Source organism: Nematostella vectensis, chromosome 7, assembly GCF_932526225.1.
Source record: "Nematostella vectensis chromosome 7, jaNemVect1.1, whole genome shotgun sequence".
In the NCBI taxonomy this organism is placed as follows: Eukaryota; Metazoa; Cnidaria; class Anthozoa; order Actiniaria; family Edwardsiidae; genus Nematostella; species Nematostella vectensis.
The window spans coordinates 9,747,206-9,764,480 of record NC_064040.1 but is presented as its reverse complement, the minus strand read 5'-3'; the positions used below and the strand labels follow the sequence as shown (position 1 = coordinate 9,764,480).

At 38.9% G+C, this 17,275-nt stretch overlaps 1 protein-coding gene across 8 annotated transcripts in view; it reads left to right on the top strand.

Moving 5' to 3' along the window:
- Positions 1-17,275, top strand: part of LOC5518940 (sodium channel protein 1 brain) — a 40,290-nt gene that overhangs the window by 5,221 nt on the left and 17,794 nt on the right. For 2 of the 8 annotated variants that reach the window (XM_032363668.2, XM_032363665.2), the window contains exons 1-11: positions 2,883-3,051; positions 3,177-3,221; positions 4,407-4,634; positions 7,611-7,759; positions 7,890-7,970; positions 9,292-9,420; positions 9,691-9,782; positions 10,332-10,508; positions 12,873-12,930; positions 13,782-13,926; positions 14,322-14,459. In XM_032363668.2, the coding sequence (XP_032219559.2) occupies positions 2,995-3,051; positions 3,177-3,221; positions 4,407-4,634; positions 7,611-7,759; positions 7,890-7,970; positions 9,292-9,420; positions 9,691-9,782; positions 10,332-10,508; positions 12,873-12,930; positions 13,782-13,926; positions 14,322-14,459 (1,299 nt within the window). In that variant the 5' untranslated portion in view covers positions 2,883-2,994. Of the gene's footprint in view, positions 1-382; positions 544-2,881; positions 3,052-3,176; positions 3,222-4,406; positions 4,635-7,610; positions 7,760-7,889; positions 7,971-9,291; positions 9,421-9,690; positions 9,783-10,331; positions 10,509-12,872; positions 12,931-13,781; positions 13,927-14,321; positions 14,475-17,275 lie in introns of those variants that run through there. The other 6 variants (XM_048730638.1, XM_048730637.1, XM_048730636.1 and 3 more) reach the window with 5 other exon arrangements.

Here is a 17,275-nt window from a genome sequence, read left to right as displayed (position 1 = left end):
TTTTCATGTTTTCTTCATCAAAGTAAAAGTGAACCAATTTTTGTAAAATGGATCATTAGCGGAGGATGTAAATTTGTTTTGTTCTTTTCTGTGTAATTCCAAGGTTTGGGTAAACATGTACAGCCTGTAACAAAACCTTAAAGTAATATTTTATTCGCTCGAGGTGTGGGGCTTTGATCATGGATTCGACCTCATGGCATAAACCTTGAGAAGTTATTTCAGTTATTCTGCATGATTTGGCTTGTTTCGAGCTTATCTCGGAATATTACAAGTGTTACTCCAACTGTTCAAGTACCTCTTTAAAAAGCCGGTCACTTCATGACGACGAGATTAACAAATAATACATAACCTTGCGAATGACGTCATATATTTTCCTCCAACGGCACAGGTGTAAGGGATCTTAGCGAAATCGCTCGTCCATGATTAGCGCGGTGAAGGAGATTAAAACACGGTAAAATGATACAGGCTTCATAGGAAGCTTCGTGCACTGCAAGTCTTTAATTATGAGAAGGTTCACCGACGGAGATGAAGTCAGTCTTTCGGGTAAGTTTCTCCTCATATTTTTGCTCTGTGTCGTGTGCTTGCTTCTAAAATTGGCGCAAGAAACTCTGAAAAGAAGTAACCTAGATTGAAACCCCCCTTAGTGAAACTTCTCATTTTTTCTGGTGATAATTTACGTCCAACTTTGGTGCTTAAATTCGATATTTTATATCATTATTGGTTTCGGCAAAACAATCTAAATCATCAACTAAGAAACGTTTATCGGAATAATAACAGTTAATTTACTCAACAATCAACATTTAGACAATTGTGAAAACCTTCACAAATCTTTCAAGTGATATTTTGAATTGCAGTTTATTTCAGCTAAAGCTTACTTTGTTTATAGTACCTTTGTTTGTGAATTCGACAATCAGTTATCTTATCTTCTTCACCGCGTAATGGTCTACTATTGAATCAAATCACTCCCGTTAGGAACATCCTTGCCGAAGGCTATTCACATATAAACCGCGACATATACTAATCACGGCGCTAATCTCTAGCCTTTTGCACGTTTTGATACTTTATTCCGTAACTCCGGATTCGAATATCGCTGGAAGATTCTCCATAATTTATTATTACCTGACGTTTGGACTTTGTTTCACAACTGAGTGTTTTCAGCCGCGGGGGTTTGACATGAGTTTCGGTACACCTAAGGGGAAATGTAAACCAAAGTGCGTCGGGTTCTCAAAGAAGATGATTCTTTCGATTACAGTCGTATTTTACTTTCTACAGTGTTTTTCTAAGCCATGAAAATATTTTAATTAAGTACAAGTATGTACATATAAATATATTTAAAGGTCATTCGCTGTAATAATTTTATAGATAATTGTCGGGATATATTGATTTGTTTGCGAGCTTGGTCACTTGCCATGTTGGTAGAAAGTCGAGGTCGCGCGTGCGCTAGAGGAGATACGAGATATGGTTGAAAATAGGAACCGATCAAGCTGCCAACTTTAATGCTTTCCCCTCCCATTGGCTCACTTCACTTTTTTCTTTTATCGGATCACCTCACCCCATCCAAATCAACCACACCCCAACTCATCTTGCCCCACACCTCGTCATACTGTACCTCTCCCTCCCTCACCTCACACTTTTCAGCCTCACATCGGGTCATTCAATCCCTGCATCATAACCCCGATCCTCACCATCATCACATTTCACCTGTCATTTCCAAAAAGAACCCCAGATTACGTAATACCTCACCAGCTCGCGACCTTGGCTACCAATTTTCGCCGACGAATTCGCCGCTCAGATCGGCACGTATTACTTATCTATCGAGTTTTAATTCATATCTAGTTCATTATTCTTATCGTCTCCGCGCCACACTTTCGAGCCCATCCTTTTCTAAATAAAATGCCATTCAAAACATTAAAATTTTCATTAAAGTTTTCCTAATTATGCCTCTTTCCCGTTATTGGCATGGCACAATAGTAACTTGGTTCTATAAATACACTCTATTTTTCTAACTCCCATGACACAACAAATACTGTTACTCTGCCAAAGTTTCGTCTTAATGCAAACTTCTCTCTCAAGTGAAGTAGCAAGAACCACCGTCATGTGTCCGTACCATATTCTGGTATTAAGATCACACTACTGTTTTACGTTTTCATAACTCATAAATATAGAGCGAAATCCACAGGAGAGCTATGGAATCATGTAGTCGCAGTTCTTAATGCGTCCTGAATAGTGCTGCACTCCTGGTCTGGTGTTTATTATTTACTCCCTTATTGTCGTCTAGACGGGCTCGATCCCAAAACAAATTGGCTCATAACTTCTATTTCTCTTTCACTAAACTGACAACAAAAGTTGCTCGTCGGTGAAAAGTAAAGATATAAATGGTATACAGATATGGATATAGGTATAATATGGGGCATAAACGTTGCATGGGTAATCGAGTCTGGTAGAGATTCTTGTATAGTCTCAATATTTTAACGATGCGCCAGCACCTTTTCAGCGTTTTTAATAGATAGTTCTCCATTCGTAATATTTATAGCCATGACAGGGTGTTCTTATGTGGTTAGCAGGGAACATATACATTTCACACCCAACAGGAATATTATATTCCTTTCTAATTGCTCCGCAATGTTATGATTAAGAGTACATCAAACAAAAAGTCATAACAAGATACATTTTCCGCCATATACCACCGAACCACTTAAAACGCTTAAGGTTACCAAGTTCAACCATAGACGGTGCGTAATCTGTTTCCATGGTGTTTCACTCCAGACACTCAAGTTTATTAAGTCCTGTGGTTTTTTTAGCGGTTTAGTTGTAATTGCTCGGCTGAGATGATTTTGTTAACAAACGTCATTTTCGGGGGGGGGGGGGGGGGGAGGGGGAAGGAGTATTCGCAGGTGTTTCTTTAGTCATTAAGAAAGGCTTGTAAAAGTTGCTGTAATTTGGGCACTGAACATAGCGGCCTGGAAGGGTAATCCGAACGAACTTCTTCGTCAAATGGTGCGTGGCGGGTGTAGAAAATGTTGTAATGCTTTGCGTCTTGTTGGCAGAGAGGTAAATATCATCATAGCCTAGAGACATCTCACGACTTTACTCATTTCGTCACATCATGCATTCCTTATCTCGGCAAGACAGTCTTTTCAAGTCATTCGCGACTGAGCTTTTGAGCTTTTTTCTAGATGTTGAACCGAGGAAATCTGTCTTCTATCATCAAACATAGCCCGGTGAGTGACACCAAAGAGTTGAAAACAGCTTTGAGGTTGAAAGAAGTGCTTCACCGAATATTAACTGCTAAAATATGTTGCTAATAACGATTAATGATAAACGTCACATTGACATCATAAAACCGCTACTGTTAGTCTTGGAATAAAACAAACCTATATATTCAACCAGTTTTTATTTGGAGAGAGGCCAAGGATTTATTGGTTTTAAGATTGCTTGATAAGTCATCTACGATTAGCTTTTCTAATGGATCATAGAACTCAAACACACCAATCTACTCCTGGTGGATTCAATGAAAATAGTGTCACATTACAAAATTAAGCCGAAACCGAAATGCCACTTATTCGAGTTTTATTTTTCAATTGCGTAGTGACGGGCGGCGGATCAAGATTCTAGATAGAAGAACAACTCGCATATTGCATTCCTATATGTTTTCTTTTATTGTTTTGTGTTTTACCTTAGCCAGCTGGGCCACGGAAGTGTTTTTAGTTTTAGTTTTTTTGTATGGGATCACGCATAGTCGCACTCTTCTTTAAAACTGTCTCTTAAGAGACATCTTAAATAGACCCACTCTAATATCACATATTAAAGCCAGTTATCCCGAGTTAAAACTGGCGTTCTATCCAAATTTATCCAATTTTCTTTCTGTGTCGCGTTTGGATCGAGCTAAATGGTATCCATTAGAATGTTTTAGGAATTTCGCTGAATGTTTTATGCGTTATCTTAAAAGGCGTTTCACTAGCAGTATCTAGTTTTCTCTCATTCTCGTACGAGTTAAAATAGTTACAAAACATTTGTTTATCGGTCGTTATTTCCGCAAATGCTGTGTTTTATGACATTTTCACCGATTACCAAATAAGTCACCTAAAAGGATACAAAAAAGTGAATTCCAGAAGGACAAAAAACGTGTACCACTAAATATTTCTAAGTTCAAGCTTCAAACGGCCAAGTCAATTGATCTTTATTACTTATTAGTAAAGATCTCGCTCTTCGTTTTACCTTATTAATGTTTTATGAGTCGTAGCAGAGTTGTTCCGTTGTAATCCAGGCTGCATTGTGACGAGAAAACCATTCATACCCCTAAGTCAGCGCTCAAAGCTCCGCGCTTCAATAGCGCGCCACGCTGTGGTAAAAACATGCACTACAAACCGGTAAAAAACTTTTCTTCCGGGTCTTATCTTCCACAGTTAAGGGCTAACATGCCCACAGACGGTCCAGAAGAAGACGAAGGGCATGAATGCGCAAAGCGTGTGACCTTTGCTCTTACCGAAGTCAAGAAGCCACAGAATGAAAACGTTTGTCGATGCGCGAAAAGTGAAAAGAGGGGAAATAAGCGAAAGTGGAAGCGACGCACTCAAGTTCCGTCTTATCTCCTTGGGCATCCTATTGAAGACTACGACGCATCCGGGGGAACGGTGGGTTCATATCTTCATTCACTACACTACGAAGCTTTCCTACTTCAGAGCACCTGTTTATCAAACACCTCGTTGTGGTCTCCTTTAACTCGGCGACGACATTTAAAAAGAGCGAGTAAAAACGTTTCACGGAAATAAAACCAAAAATATTTCTCCTACCGACTCAATCAATTGATTGAGTGGAATGGGTTCAATGTTTTGATAACAGAAGGAGTGTGTTTGAGTTTTGAAGAGGTCAGTACGATAATAATGGGTAATGTACGCAGTGTTAACTAAATCATGGCCTATAGTTTCGTGCATACCTTCGATTGACTCACCTTGCACCGCTGTGTGGTTGCCAGTTTTCGTGAATTACCGGGAATTCGAGTTTTAAGTTAATCACTTTTTCCCTAAATTTCGCCCGACGGTTGACCGCGCTTGGTGATAAAATCTCAGGACCATTAATGTTATTTGCGAGAGAATAAATACTGATGACTTAGTGTGAGATTTTCTATTTCTGCGGTTCAACCTCTCGGTCAAATCAGTTTACCTACTTTTTAAATATTCACATCCCCTAGCCATAAAGCCGTTTATTCTTTAGGTTTTTCGTCTTTACTATTCCTGTTAGTCTCATCTATCCTTTATTGCTCCATCGGCAATTGTCCAATAATGAAGAGAGCTCAGATGTGTTTTCCAGCCTTTATCAGGGATCACGGTATATTTAGTTGGCTCAGGTCTGGTTTCATGCCGAGTGAATTTTACATTTATTGTGAATGTTACTGGATCTAACCATCCATTTATATAAGGTGCTTACCGCAGCTAAAGATAGAATAGTGTTGTGTTATTACTTTGAATACAAAGCCAGTGAGTATGCTATGACAAACTCGTAAAAACAAACGATTTTGTTTTTACAAGACCTGGGGAAATGCAAACAAAATAAAACGAGTTGTGACTTGAATAATTCAGAACAGAAATATAGCATGATAAGCAACATATATAACAAATGAATGTCGAAAAAGAAAGCACGGCGTTTCTGAAAAAAGAAAAGAATCTAAAAAACAAAATACGCACTTAATAAAGTCTAGGCGAGGAAGCTTCGTCGCCTCTCTGTATCTGTAGGCCTTCTTTCTTCCAAAAAAAGCCCCTGAAGAAGAAAATTTAGCAGAACGAGTACTAGTTTTTGGTGAACCATATTCAATACTCTTGTTAACGAACACAACTATTTTGATTGTTCCTTCTGTTATCTGACAATACCTAATGTGGACTCGAAAAAACAGTGCCCTAAACAACCTTGGATACACGCTATGTATTTCCTCGACATGTAGGATGCCGCCAGCAAAGGGTGCTTTATTATTATACGCCTTCGTCTGCACAAAACATCTTCTTCACTCGACGCAAGAAAGGCCAACAAAAATACCCATTTGGAGTGTTGTAATTTCTTAGCTACAGGCATTACATTTTAAATTATCTCTTCGATGAGGACTGTTTTTAGTGGGATATAAATGTTAAGAAGTCAAGTGCACTCATGTTTTATTATTTTTATTGCATCCCAAACTTCACGCCCAAGTATTCCTTACATCCCTAAATTAAACGGGAATCCTACAGCATTTTAATGGGATCAACACGTCCGATTCCTGTCGTCTTCTTCCGATATAAATAATACCATCTTGGCTATTTGATAAATGTTTTTTAGCTTGTCTGACTCGATTTATTACCTCCATTTTGCATTATCATCGTGCATAAAAATCGTGTTTTGTTTACAAGCGTGTCATGAAATATTAAAAGGCACGCGTGAATCACCCGCTGGCGACACGTTCCTTTGTGTCACGCATTTCACCTTTGTCGCACACCATGTCTCGTTGTGTTGTGTTCTTGCTGAGAAACGCACGAAGCCGACACGGATATCTCCCATCAATCGTGCATGGAAATAATAGGGGAAAAAGTAATGAATGTCTTCATGCTTGAGGGATTAAGTCTTTTTTTTCCAAACATTTGCTTAGGGCATCTCAGACATACAGTTAATTCAATTAAGGTTGCACTCGTAAATAAATGTATCATAACCAGCAGTGGTTCATGGGTAACGTATAAATGGCTGAATCCCGGTATCTTAACGCTGTGTGAATGTTAAGATGTACATTAACAAGAATGTAACAGCACCCTTTTTAGTTTCTTTTTACGCCACTAATCTTTTTAATTTGATACCCATGAAGCACTCCGGGCTACGACTCATGGATTTTTCCGAGTGCAGCCTAATTTTAAATCGGTGTGAATCCCGGTGTAAAGACCTCCATGAAATTAAATAAAAAGTAAATTCACATATGAAAACTCCCATTGGCCGCCGTAAAGTGGACCATTTCCTATTGAATGATCGTCGAATACTATTCTTTTTGCATAAGATACCTTTGACTGCGAACACCCCCCTCCCCCTCCTTCGGCAAAACTTGGAAACCTCCCTGAATCCTTTTGTAAATATTTATTGTAGCTATCCTCTTTTACAATTATCCCTGTCCGACCTCCATGAATAAAAGCACACTAGCATACACTCATTGGCACCAGTCGGGCCAAGACGGGACGCTAGCACAGTCTATTACCCGTGCAGTTCGGCAACCATGGACAGCTGTTTCGTCCTTATTAGGACTCGTCAGCATGGCATAGCCGGTTTGCCTCAGTTAAACTTCATCGGCAAAAAAACTGCAGGGCGACTTCGACTCGAACGAAGTGCTTTAAACCACAGCTTAGATCCATGTGGGATCTAGAGCTGCGACCGGGCTAGCGTGATGCCAATTGTGCGGATCACGCATGCGACCTTTGCTAGTCTAAAACTCCATCGGATAGCCAAACTATCCTTGGCTATGTATGCTAGTGTACTTCTTAAGTCCAAAAAAAACATCCGTGCAACAATGAATAGAATCCGTAACAATGAATAGGGGGAATAAGGGTGAATAAGTCTCTGTTGTAATAGATATGCTAAATTTCTCTTGCTTGTGTATTTCGCAGCACCCTTCTACAGCGACATTCCTCATACTCTCAAAACGGTTCAACTCTTCTGGTTACCAGGCCTACCGGTTCAGTCGAACCGCGTCGCTCTTGTGCCTGGGTCCAGTTCATCCACTGCGCATGTTTTGCATTCTTCTCATCACACATCCGTATCCTTTAACTGGTACTCAACTGCAATTTGAGCCCTTTGATTGGTTAACAGATGAAAACTTTGAATTCGTTTATTGGTTTCAACTGCATTGTTACCGTCCTTGTATCCTTCCTTAACTTATGGCTCAGATATTTCGAAATCATAGTAACTCTTGTTATTCTAGTCAATTGTATAATTCTAGGACTCAACGATCCTCCCGAGGAGGCAGAGTAAGTAATTTGTTAATTTGTAATCCTTGATGATAAAAGTGGAAGCAGGCCTTGATGTAGGCCTTGATGATAAAAGTGGAAGTTCCAATCCAAGTTGTCTGGTATTTCATTAACGATATTTAATTGGCCATTCCAGCTATAAGTTTGCGCGCGCATAACCATAGAAACCTACCTCAACTACCACAATGCAGCGCGCGCTTTTTTATACATCAAACGAAGCGCGCGCTGAGTTTTCCATGGTTAGTGCACGCGAAGCTTATAGCTGGAATGGCCTGTTAAAAGAATCTCAGTTAATCGTTTATATCTTGCGAGAGCATCAAATGGCTGCGTTTGTTACGATTTGCAATATTCTGCAACCCCCATAAATGATGTGTAACTGCTGATCCGGTTTCTGGATTCCGTCATTCAAACTTACAAAACTACAAAAGGTTTTTTTTAATAGGCCATTCCAGCTATAAGTTTGCGCGCGCATAACCATAGAAACCTACCTAAACTACCAGAATGCAGTGCGCGTCTTTTTAAGCTTACATCAAACGAAGCGCGCGCTACATGCCGGTAGTTGAGGTAGGTTCTCATGGTGAGTGCGCGCGCATGGTTATAGCTGGAATGGCCTATTGGCAATCACCTTGCGTAATTGACACCATTTCAGTGCTGGCCAATGAAAATGCTTCAAAGATCTTGAATGACGAAAGCCAGAAGGTGATTCCGCTGTTGAAAACGAGAACTCATAGAATCATGAAAACTAGTAGTAACGATTAGTTGGGAACTTAGAGAAGGCGAAACTAACTTCGATAAAATAAACTCGTTTTTATAGACCCCAAAAGGGATAGAGAAGTCTAGAATCTTATTTCTACTATAGCGAACAATGAATGTCTGGTTTTTAGCGCATGCACACGTTTCCGTATTAGCTAGACCATGAAACCTGGAGTTTTCACGTTTTAGTTTAGATGATGGTTGAAATGTATCAGACAGAGTTATTTCACGTCTGGCTCTTTGAATGTTCATTTGTTTTCCGCCGTTTTCGTCGGCTTACCGTCGTCCTTGCTTAAAGGTACGGTAATACGAGCAGCAAAATCGTAGCACTGCTGCAAAAAAAACGATAGCGATGTTGAAGTTGATGTTTTACAACGAAACTCTGAGATTCAGCCCGCATTCTTCACACAACCCATGTTGTCTCGCAGAAAAAAGACGTCATTAGCCGATCAGACATCAGTATTAATTCAACGAGTCCCCTCTATGCCTGCGCAGCCACGTCAGCAATTCCTTGCTTCACCTCTGGCCCTTTCTCTACACCTCTAAAGTTTCATTGTCTCTCCCCCAGGTATATATTTACAGCTATCTACACGTTAGAGATGATCTGTAAAATCATCTCTCGTGGCTTTGTCAAGGATTCATACGCTTACCTCAGAGATACGTGGAACTGGCTAGATTCCCTAGTGGTGTTTTTAAGGTAGGTGTTTAAAATTAGAACTGCCTCTTTTCGATATTCGGTATTTACACGAAAGTGCACCATGTTGTTAGGATTAATAGGTTTCATTAAACGATTATCGTGATTAAACGTATCAGGAATTGTTTTCTTCCTGTTTGTAACTGTTAATTAATCATTTTTATGACATATTTTCCATGATTGTTATGTTCTTCTTATGCGGTACGCATTGGCTTTACTTTATCATTATCTTTTTATGATATATTTGTGTAAATATTAATGTTTTTTTTCTAGTTATTTATCGCTAGCTCCTGACATTGCGAGTCTATCAGGCATCCGTACACTTCGTGTCTTAAGAGCCTTCCGCACGATATCAGCTCTTAAAGGTGAGTGAAGATCTCCCGCGCAATGGACATTCTCCTCTAAAGCAAACAAAAATGGGAACGCGGAGAAGCCGAATTATCTCACTTGCACGATTTTGATTTTAATTTGAACTTTGCCGCGAAAAATAGAGACGTTGATTGATTCTTTGTCTGAGTGAGACAATTGTTCCTCACTCAACTAAACTATTGATAAATTTGCTCACGCTAGCACAACGTGACTAACCAAGTATAGCATGATCTCACGTGACCGGATTATTATTCAGGTTTGCGCGCCATGTCTGCGTTAACACAGCGTGACCTCACGTGACCACAACGATACTGAACCTAACTGTAGCGTTAAGTGTTCCCCCCTGACCTCATCGTGATAATAACGCAATTATAGCGTCATCTTGCCAATCACGCCGTAATTTTATGCCCCCGCTCAATGGCAAGTCACACAAAGCATCCATTTCCATTATTTTTAAGTTTTTTTTTACGAATAAACCGTTTTTTTTTCAATAATAATAACAAAGGAGTGGGTGATCGACATCATTTAAAGTGCAAATCTTGCAGGTCTGCGCGCCATGGTGAATAGCCTTCTACGCTCACTCAAGCTACTCACCGACGTCTTGGTTCTGTTTCTATTTTCCCTGTGCGTGCTGGCGCTTATTGGTCTGCAGCTCTTCACGGGGGAGCTCAGGAATAAGTGCGTCTTAGAAACGGCCAACGCAACAACTATAAATAACCCGAGTAAGTATTAATAACCCGAGTAAGTATTAATAACCCCAGTAAGTATTAATAACCCCAGTAAGTATTAATAACCCCAGTAAGTATTAATAACCCCAGTAAGTATTAATAACCCGAATAAGTATTAATAACCCCAGTAAGTATTAATAACCCCAGTAAGTATTAATAACCCCAGTAAGTATTAATAACTCCATTAAGTATTAATAACCCCAGTAAGTATTAATAACCCCAGTAAGTAGTAATAACCCCAGTAAGTATTAATAACTCCATTAAGTATTAATAACCCCACTAAGTATTAATATCCTGAGTAAGTATTAATATCCCCAGTAAGTATTAATAACCCCAGTAAGTATTAATAACCCCAGTAAGTATTAATAACCCCAGTAAGTATAATTATCCCCAGTAAGTATTAATAACCCGAGTAAGTATTAATAACCCCAGTAAGTATTAATAACCCCAGTAAGTATTAATAACCCCAGTAAGTATTAATATCCCCAGTAAGTATTAATAACCCCAGTAAGTATTAATAACCCCACTAAGTATTAATAACCCCAGTAAGTATTAATAACCCCACTAAGTATTAATAACCCCAGTAAGTATTAATAACCCCACTAAGTATTAATAACCCCTGTTAGTATTAATAACCCCAGTAAGTATTAATAACCCCAGTAAGTATTAATAACCCCAGTAAGTATTAATAACCCCAGTAAGTATTAATAACCCCAGTAAGTATTAATAACCCCAGTAAGTATTAATAACCCCAGTAAGTATTAATAACCCCAGTAAGTTTTAATAACCCCAGTAAGTATTAATAACCCCAGTAAGTATTAATAACCCCAGTAAGTATTAATAACCCCAGTAAGTATTAATAACTCCATTAAGTATTAATAACCCCACTAAGTATTAATAACCCCAGTAAGTATTAATAACCCGAGTAAGTATTAATAACCCGAGTAAGTATTAATAACTCCATTAAGTATTAATAACCCCACTAAGTATTAATAACCCCAGTAAGTATTAATAACCCCAGTAAGTATTAATAACCCCAGTAAGTATTAATAACCCCAGTAAGTATTAATAACCCCAGTAAGTATTAATAACCCCAGTAAGTTTTAATAACCCCAGTAAGTATTAATAACCCCAGTAAGTATTAATAACCCCAGTAAGTATTAATAACCCCAGTAAGTATTAATAACCCCAGTAAGTATTAATAACCCCAGTAAGTATTAATAACCCCAGTAAGTATTAATAACCCCAGTAAGTATTAATAACCCGAGTAAGTATTAATAACCCCAGTAAGTATTAATAACCCCAGTAAGTATTAATAACCCGAATAAGTATTAATAACCCCAGTAAGTATTAATAACCCCAGTAAGTATTAATAACCCCAGTAAGTATTAATAACCCCAGTAAGTATTAATAACCCGAATAAGTATTAATAACCCCAGTAAGTATTAATAACCCCAGTAAGTATTAATAACCCCAGTAAGTATTAATAACCCCAGTAAGTATTAATAACCCCAGTAAGTATTAATAACTCCATTAAGTATTAATAACCCCACTAAGTATTAATAACCCCAGTAAGTATTAATAACCCGAGTAAGTATTAATAACCCGAGTAAGTATTAATAACTCCATTAAGTATTAATAACCCCACTAAGTATTAATAACCCCAGTAAGTATTAATAACCCCAGTAAGTATTAATAACCCCAGTAAGTATTAATAACCCCAGTAAGTATTAATAACCCCAGTAAGTATTAATAACCCCAGTAAGTTTTAATAACCCCAGTAAGTATTAATAACCCCAGTAAGTATTAATAACCCCAGTAAGTATTAATAACCCCAGTAAGTATTAATAACCCCAGTAAGTATTAATAACCCCAGTAAGTATTAATAACCCCAGTAAGTATTAATAACCCCAGTAAGTATTAATAACCCCAGTAAGTATTAATAACCCCAGTAAGTATTAATAACCCCAGTAAGTATTAATAACCCGAATAAGTATTAATAACCCCAGTAAGTATTAATAACCCCAGTAAGTATTAATAACCCCAGTAAGTATTAATAACCCGAATAAGTATTAATAACCCCAGTAAGTATTAATAACCCCAGTAAGTATTAATAACCCCAGTAAGTATTAATAACCCCAGTAAGTATTAATAACCCCAGTAAGTATTAATAACTCCATTAAGTATTAATAACCCCACTAAGTATTAATAACCCCAGTAAGTATTAATAACCCCAGTAAGTATTAATATCTCCAGTATATATTATACGAGTAGTCTCAAGTAGTCCTCATGTCTAAATGAGGGCTAGTAATGATTACACGGCTTAATTGGTTGGTGACGGCTGACTTAATCTTGCAGGCTCATGGTATCATAGAGAAGGGGAGCCGCTACTCTGTGGGTTTTCAAGCACAGCGGGGTAAGTTACAATGCTACTGTAAACAGCGGGGTGAGTTAGAATGCTACTGTAAACAGCGGGGTGAGTTATAATGCTACTGTAAACAGCGGGGTGAGTTATAATGCTACTTAAAACAGCCGGGTGAGTTATAATGCTACTTTAAGCAGCGGGGTGAGTTATAATGCTACTTTAAGCAGCGGGGTGAGTTATAATGCTACTTAAAACAGCCGGGTGAGTAATAATGCTACTTTAAGCAGCCGGGTGAGTTATAATGGTACTGGAAACATCCGGGTGGGTAATAATGCTACTTTAAGCAGCGGGGTGAGTTATAATGGTACTTTAAGCAGCGGGGTGAGTTATAATGGTACTTTAAGCAGCGAGGTGAGTTATAATGCTACTTAAAACAGCCGGGTGAGTTATAATGCTACTTTAAGCAGCGGGGTGAGTTATAATGCTACTTTAAGCAGCGGGGTGAGTTACAATGCTGGGCAAGTTGTAACACGCTACTGTAAACAGCGAGTGATTTATAACACTACTATAAAGAGCCAAATGATTTATGTTTTTCAAGTGCGTAAAATAGAATCTCGTGACAATGTTGATATAGTCACGCAATGCGACAATGTTGATCAGTATCTGTCTTGTTCGTGACGACAATGTGATTGTAACGCAACTGTAGCGTGATCTTCTCGCGTGACCATAGAGTGAATGTAACGTAAGTAGTAACGCAAGTATAGTGAGATGTGTTAATGTTACGACTGAATCGACTAACTACATATGTATGACGTACGTGCGCCTCACAATCTCCCAACTAATTTTTAAATTTCTACATTTTCATAACTGTAAATCATGAAGTAATCTTGGCTTGACCTTAGGAGGTGTCCGGCTAACTACACGTGTGTGGCGCACGTGGGACCCAACCCCGACCACGGCTTCACCAACTTTGACGACATCGGCTGGTCTCTTGTCATGGCTTTCCAAATCCTTACAATGGACTTCTGGGAAAATCTCTACGATAGGGTGAGCCCGTGAGCAACTCAGCGGTGTAGGTCTTTGCTTTTGTCTAATCTCTCGATATGTTTCGAAGAAAGGTGACTCTGAGGGAGAGTGCTACTTGTGGAAGGATTCAACAATCGGCGATCTTCTCCGTTACTAAAAACTATATTGAAATATGATTATACAAATTCCCTCTTATAGGAGGGCCGATGATTTCCTCTTTTGCAATGGCCGATTATTCCCTCTTGGTACGTCCGATAATTCCCTTTTTTGGTATGGCCTATAATCTCCTGTTTTGGTACGTCCGATAATTCCCTTTTTGGTATGGCCGATAATCTCCTGTTTTGGTATGGCCGATAATTCCCTCTTATAGTAGGGCCGATAATTCATCAAAGATTTTCCTGCTGATTGTGTTTCAGGTTTTGCGCTCCATGGGAGAGTGGTACATGATGTACTTTGTGGTTGGGATTTTTTCGTGTTCGTTTTATCTGCTGAATCTAGTTCTTGCTGTGGTCTACATGTCATACCATCACGAGATGAACCTCACCGATAACGAGGTAACGCAGTCACAGGTAACGCACTCACCAGTAACGCAGTCACAGGTAACGCACTCACCAGTAACGCAGTCATGGGTAACGCACTCACCAGTAACGCAGTCACGGGTGTCGCAATCACGGGTAACGCAGTCACTGGTAACGCAATCATGGTTAATGCAATCACTGGTAACGCAATCACCAGTAACGGAGTCACGGGTGTCGCAATCACGGGTAACGCAATCACGGGCTCACCCAAAAACGGTAATGCCATCATAGCCAAGAATGCCTATTATTCTCTGGACATTTTCTCGTTTTAAGCTCAACGGATCGAATTAACACGTTCGAAATCCCCGCGCTCCGAGTTCAAGCGCTGTGATTGGTGCGCGTCTAATCACCCCCATGGAAGGTGCACCGATCCGTGCCCTAACTACCTGTCAATCATTTTTATGATTGACAGCAAATAAAGAAAATGCTTCACTGAACATGGGCTTACTTTTCGCTTGAGGCATTTGGCGGCGGCGCAGTCCGAGTAAGACAATGCAAAGCAAAGACATAGCCGACATGATATGATAGTCTAATATCAGCGCTACTTCTAAAGTAATGAGCGAGTTACCCGAAAGGAAAGCTTGAATAAAACACTTCTTCCATAGATTATTGGGATTTATCACTGTGTTTCTGATAAAGTAGCGAATTCTTTTTATAGCGCAGTTTTTGTGTTTAACTGCTGACAAAACCATGTCATTTTATTAAGAACTCAAAAGTAGCCAAAACACTGGAGATTATTTTTGATGCGCTTGGAGGCGAAACTCGAAAATGTTGCTGGCTTACAAATAGACAGACAAATCAGGCAAATCATGCGAGACAAATGATGGGAACCTTGTCTTTTCTTTGCGAGAGTAAGATGCCATCTTTTTGTTTTGGAGGACAATAAAGGCGGGTCTGCTAATTAAAGAAAGACAAACGTATTGTTTTAAAAAGTGTTTGATAGAATCCTTTTCAACTTGCAAACAAACACTTGAAACAACACTAAACATTAAACACTTGAACCAATAGCCGTTTGCGAAACATATAAACACTTGCTGCCTATGGGGGGTTTATGAGGACATATCAATCCAACGACCGAGAATCATTAACTACAAAAAAAGGACGTCTGCCAAACCTCTCAAAACAGAAATAACGTTTGAAAGCTTTCTTTCCGCGTATTTTTTAGTTTTTTTTTTATTGTTTAGTTTTAGGAGAATTTACTGAATTGTATATTTATTGTTGTCTTGATCTTTGAGTCGGTTTTCTTTTTTAGCCGATATAGGTGACAAATTCCCCGCAGTGCCGATAATCTTGATGAGCTGTCGATAAAGCGCGCCTCCAAAGCAAAAACAAAAAAGGAACGATCTTCTAGCCAATGTTAATATTAAGTAACTTTTGTAAAGTTAGCTTGAGTATAATTGTCTTCGTGTTTCTATTGTCGTCTTGATCTTTGTGAAAGTTTTCTCTGTTCACCGCGAAGGTGATGAATCACTTCACTGAACTCATTGAATTAGCGCAGACCATTGTTGTAGTTTTCTACAGCTTCACTGTAGTCCTTCTAGTTATACCACATAGTTTGCTCATTTAGCACTATTTCTTATCCTCTTATTATTTTCGTAGATATTTATCCACAGCATGAAAGAACCTATGTTAACGTTCATGTTGTTCTCGTGGCCGGCTTTATCTTTTAAGGTGGTGACAAACACGCCGAAATTCAGTGCTGTCAATATTTTCTTTGCAGCGCCAACCACTTCTAAATATCGCATTTTGATTGTAGTATTATAGTTTTTTGGGGCCGTGTTGTTTTAGAGTCGATTTTCCCTGTTAGGGCCCCTCTCTTTGGGTTGAAAAGCACTCTTATTGAAAGAAAAGCGCGTTAGCGACAATGAGACCCTCAAAACAAACCACACAAGTATTTACTTTAAACATAACTTTTGTTTTTCTTGTTTCAGTTTTGCAGATTCTAGTAAGTATTCTTTCTTCTACTTGAGTTCCTAATAATGCCAGTAATACCTTCAGGTTCATTTCTCTGATCTTTGGGTCTGTTTATCGATCTACAGTCTTAACAACTTTTGAAGTTAAAAACACTATGATTCCGACACACACAAACGTGGTATTTTTCGTCAAATAGAGATAACTTGTGTGCCAAGCTCAGGGATTTATTTAAGCTTTCTTATCGTTACTATTATAACAGTGTTCAAGGTTTTCGGACCTTTTTGTGTATTTTTTTGTGTTGTCGGCTTTTGCTCCCGATTTGACAACTTAGCCTTCTTCCCAATTCTCGATGTTTGCTTAGAATACATCGAGAGCGGCTTATGGGTTTTTAAATCTAGCGCCTTCGTACTCATAAGGCGGGGCTTGGTTTAGCCTGTGTTCCCTTGAGACATCTGGAGGCGGAGTTATGAGTGAGTTCACCTGTTGCCAAAATGAATACGAAATGAGCTTTTGCCTCATTACGCCTTATTAAGGTCCACGATCGTTAGTTTCCAACACGGTGTTAAGGCCCGTGTCTTACATTTTGCGCTTAAAACATGCTATGGATACCCCGGACAAATAATCCGTTGAAACATATTAGTACTTGTTTGAAGTTTTAGGAGTAAACCTAACTCAAAGTGGCGCTAATGACTACAATCTCCGAATCCCATACAGAAATCGCCAAAAAGTCTTCAAAATCTAACCTCGATTTCCAACACGGTGTTAAGACGTAAAATTCAACCTTTGATATTTTTAGAGTAAGGAATGTTTCTAGTTACATATTCCGTTGATGTATTTTAACTTTTCAATATACTTTTTGAGAAATCGAAGGGAGATTA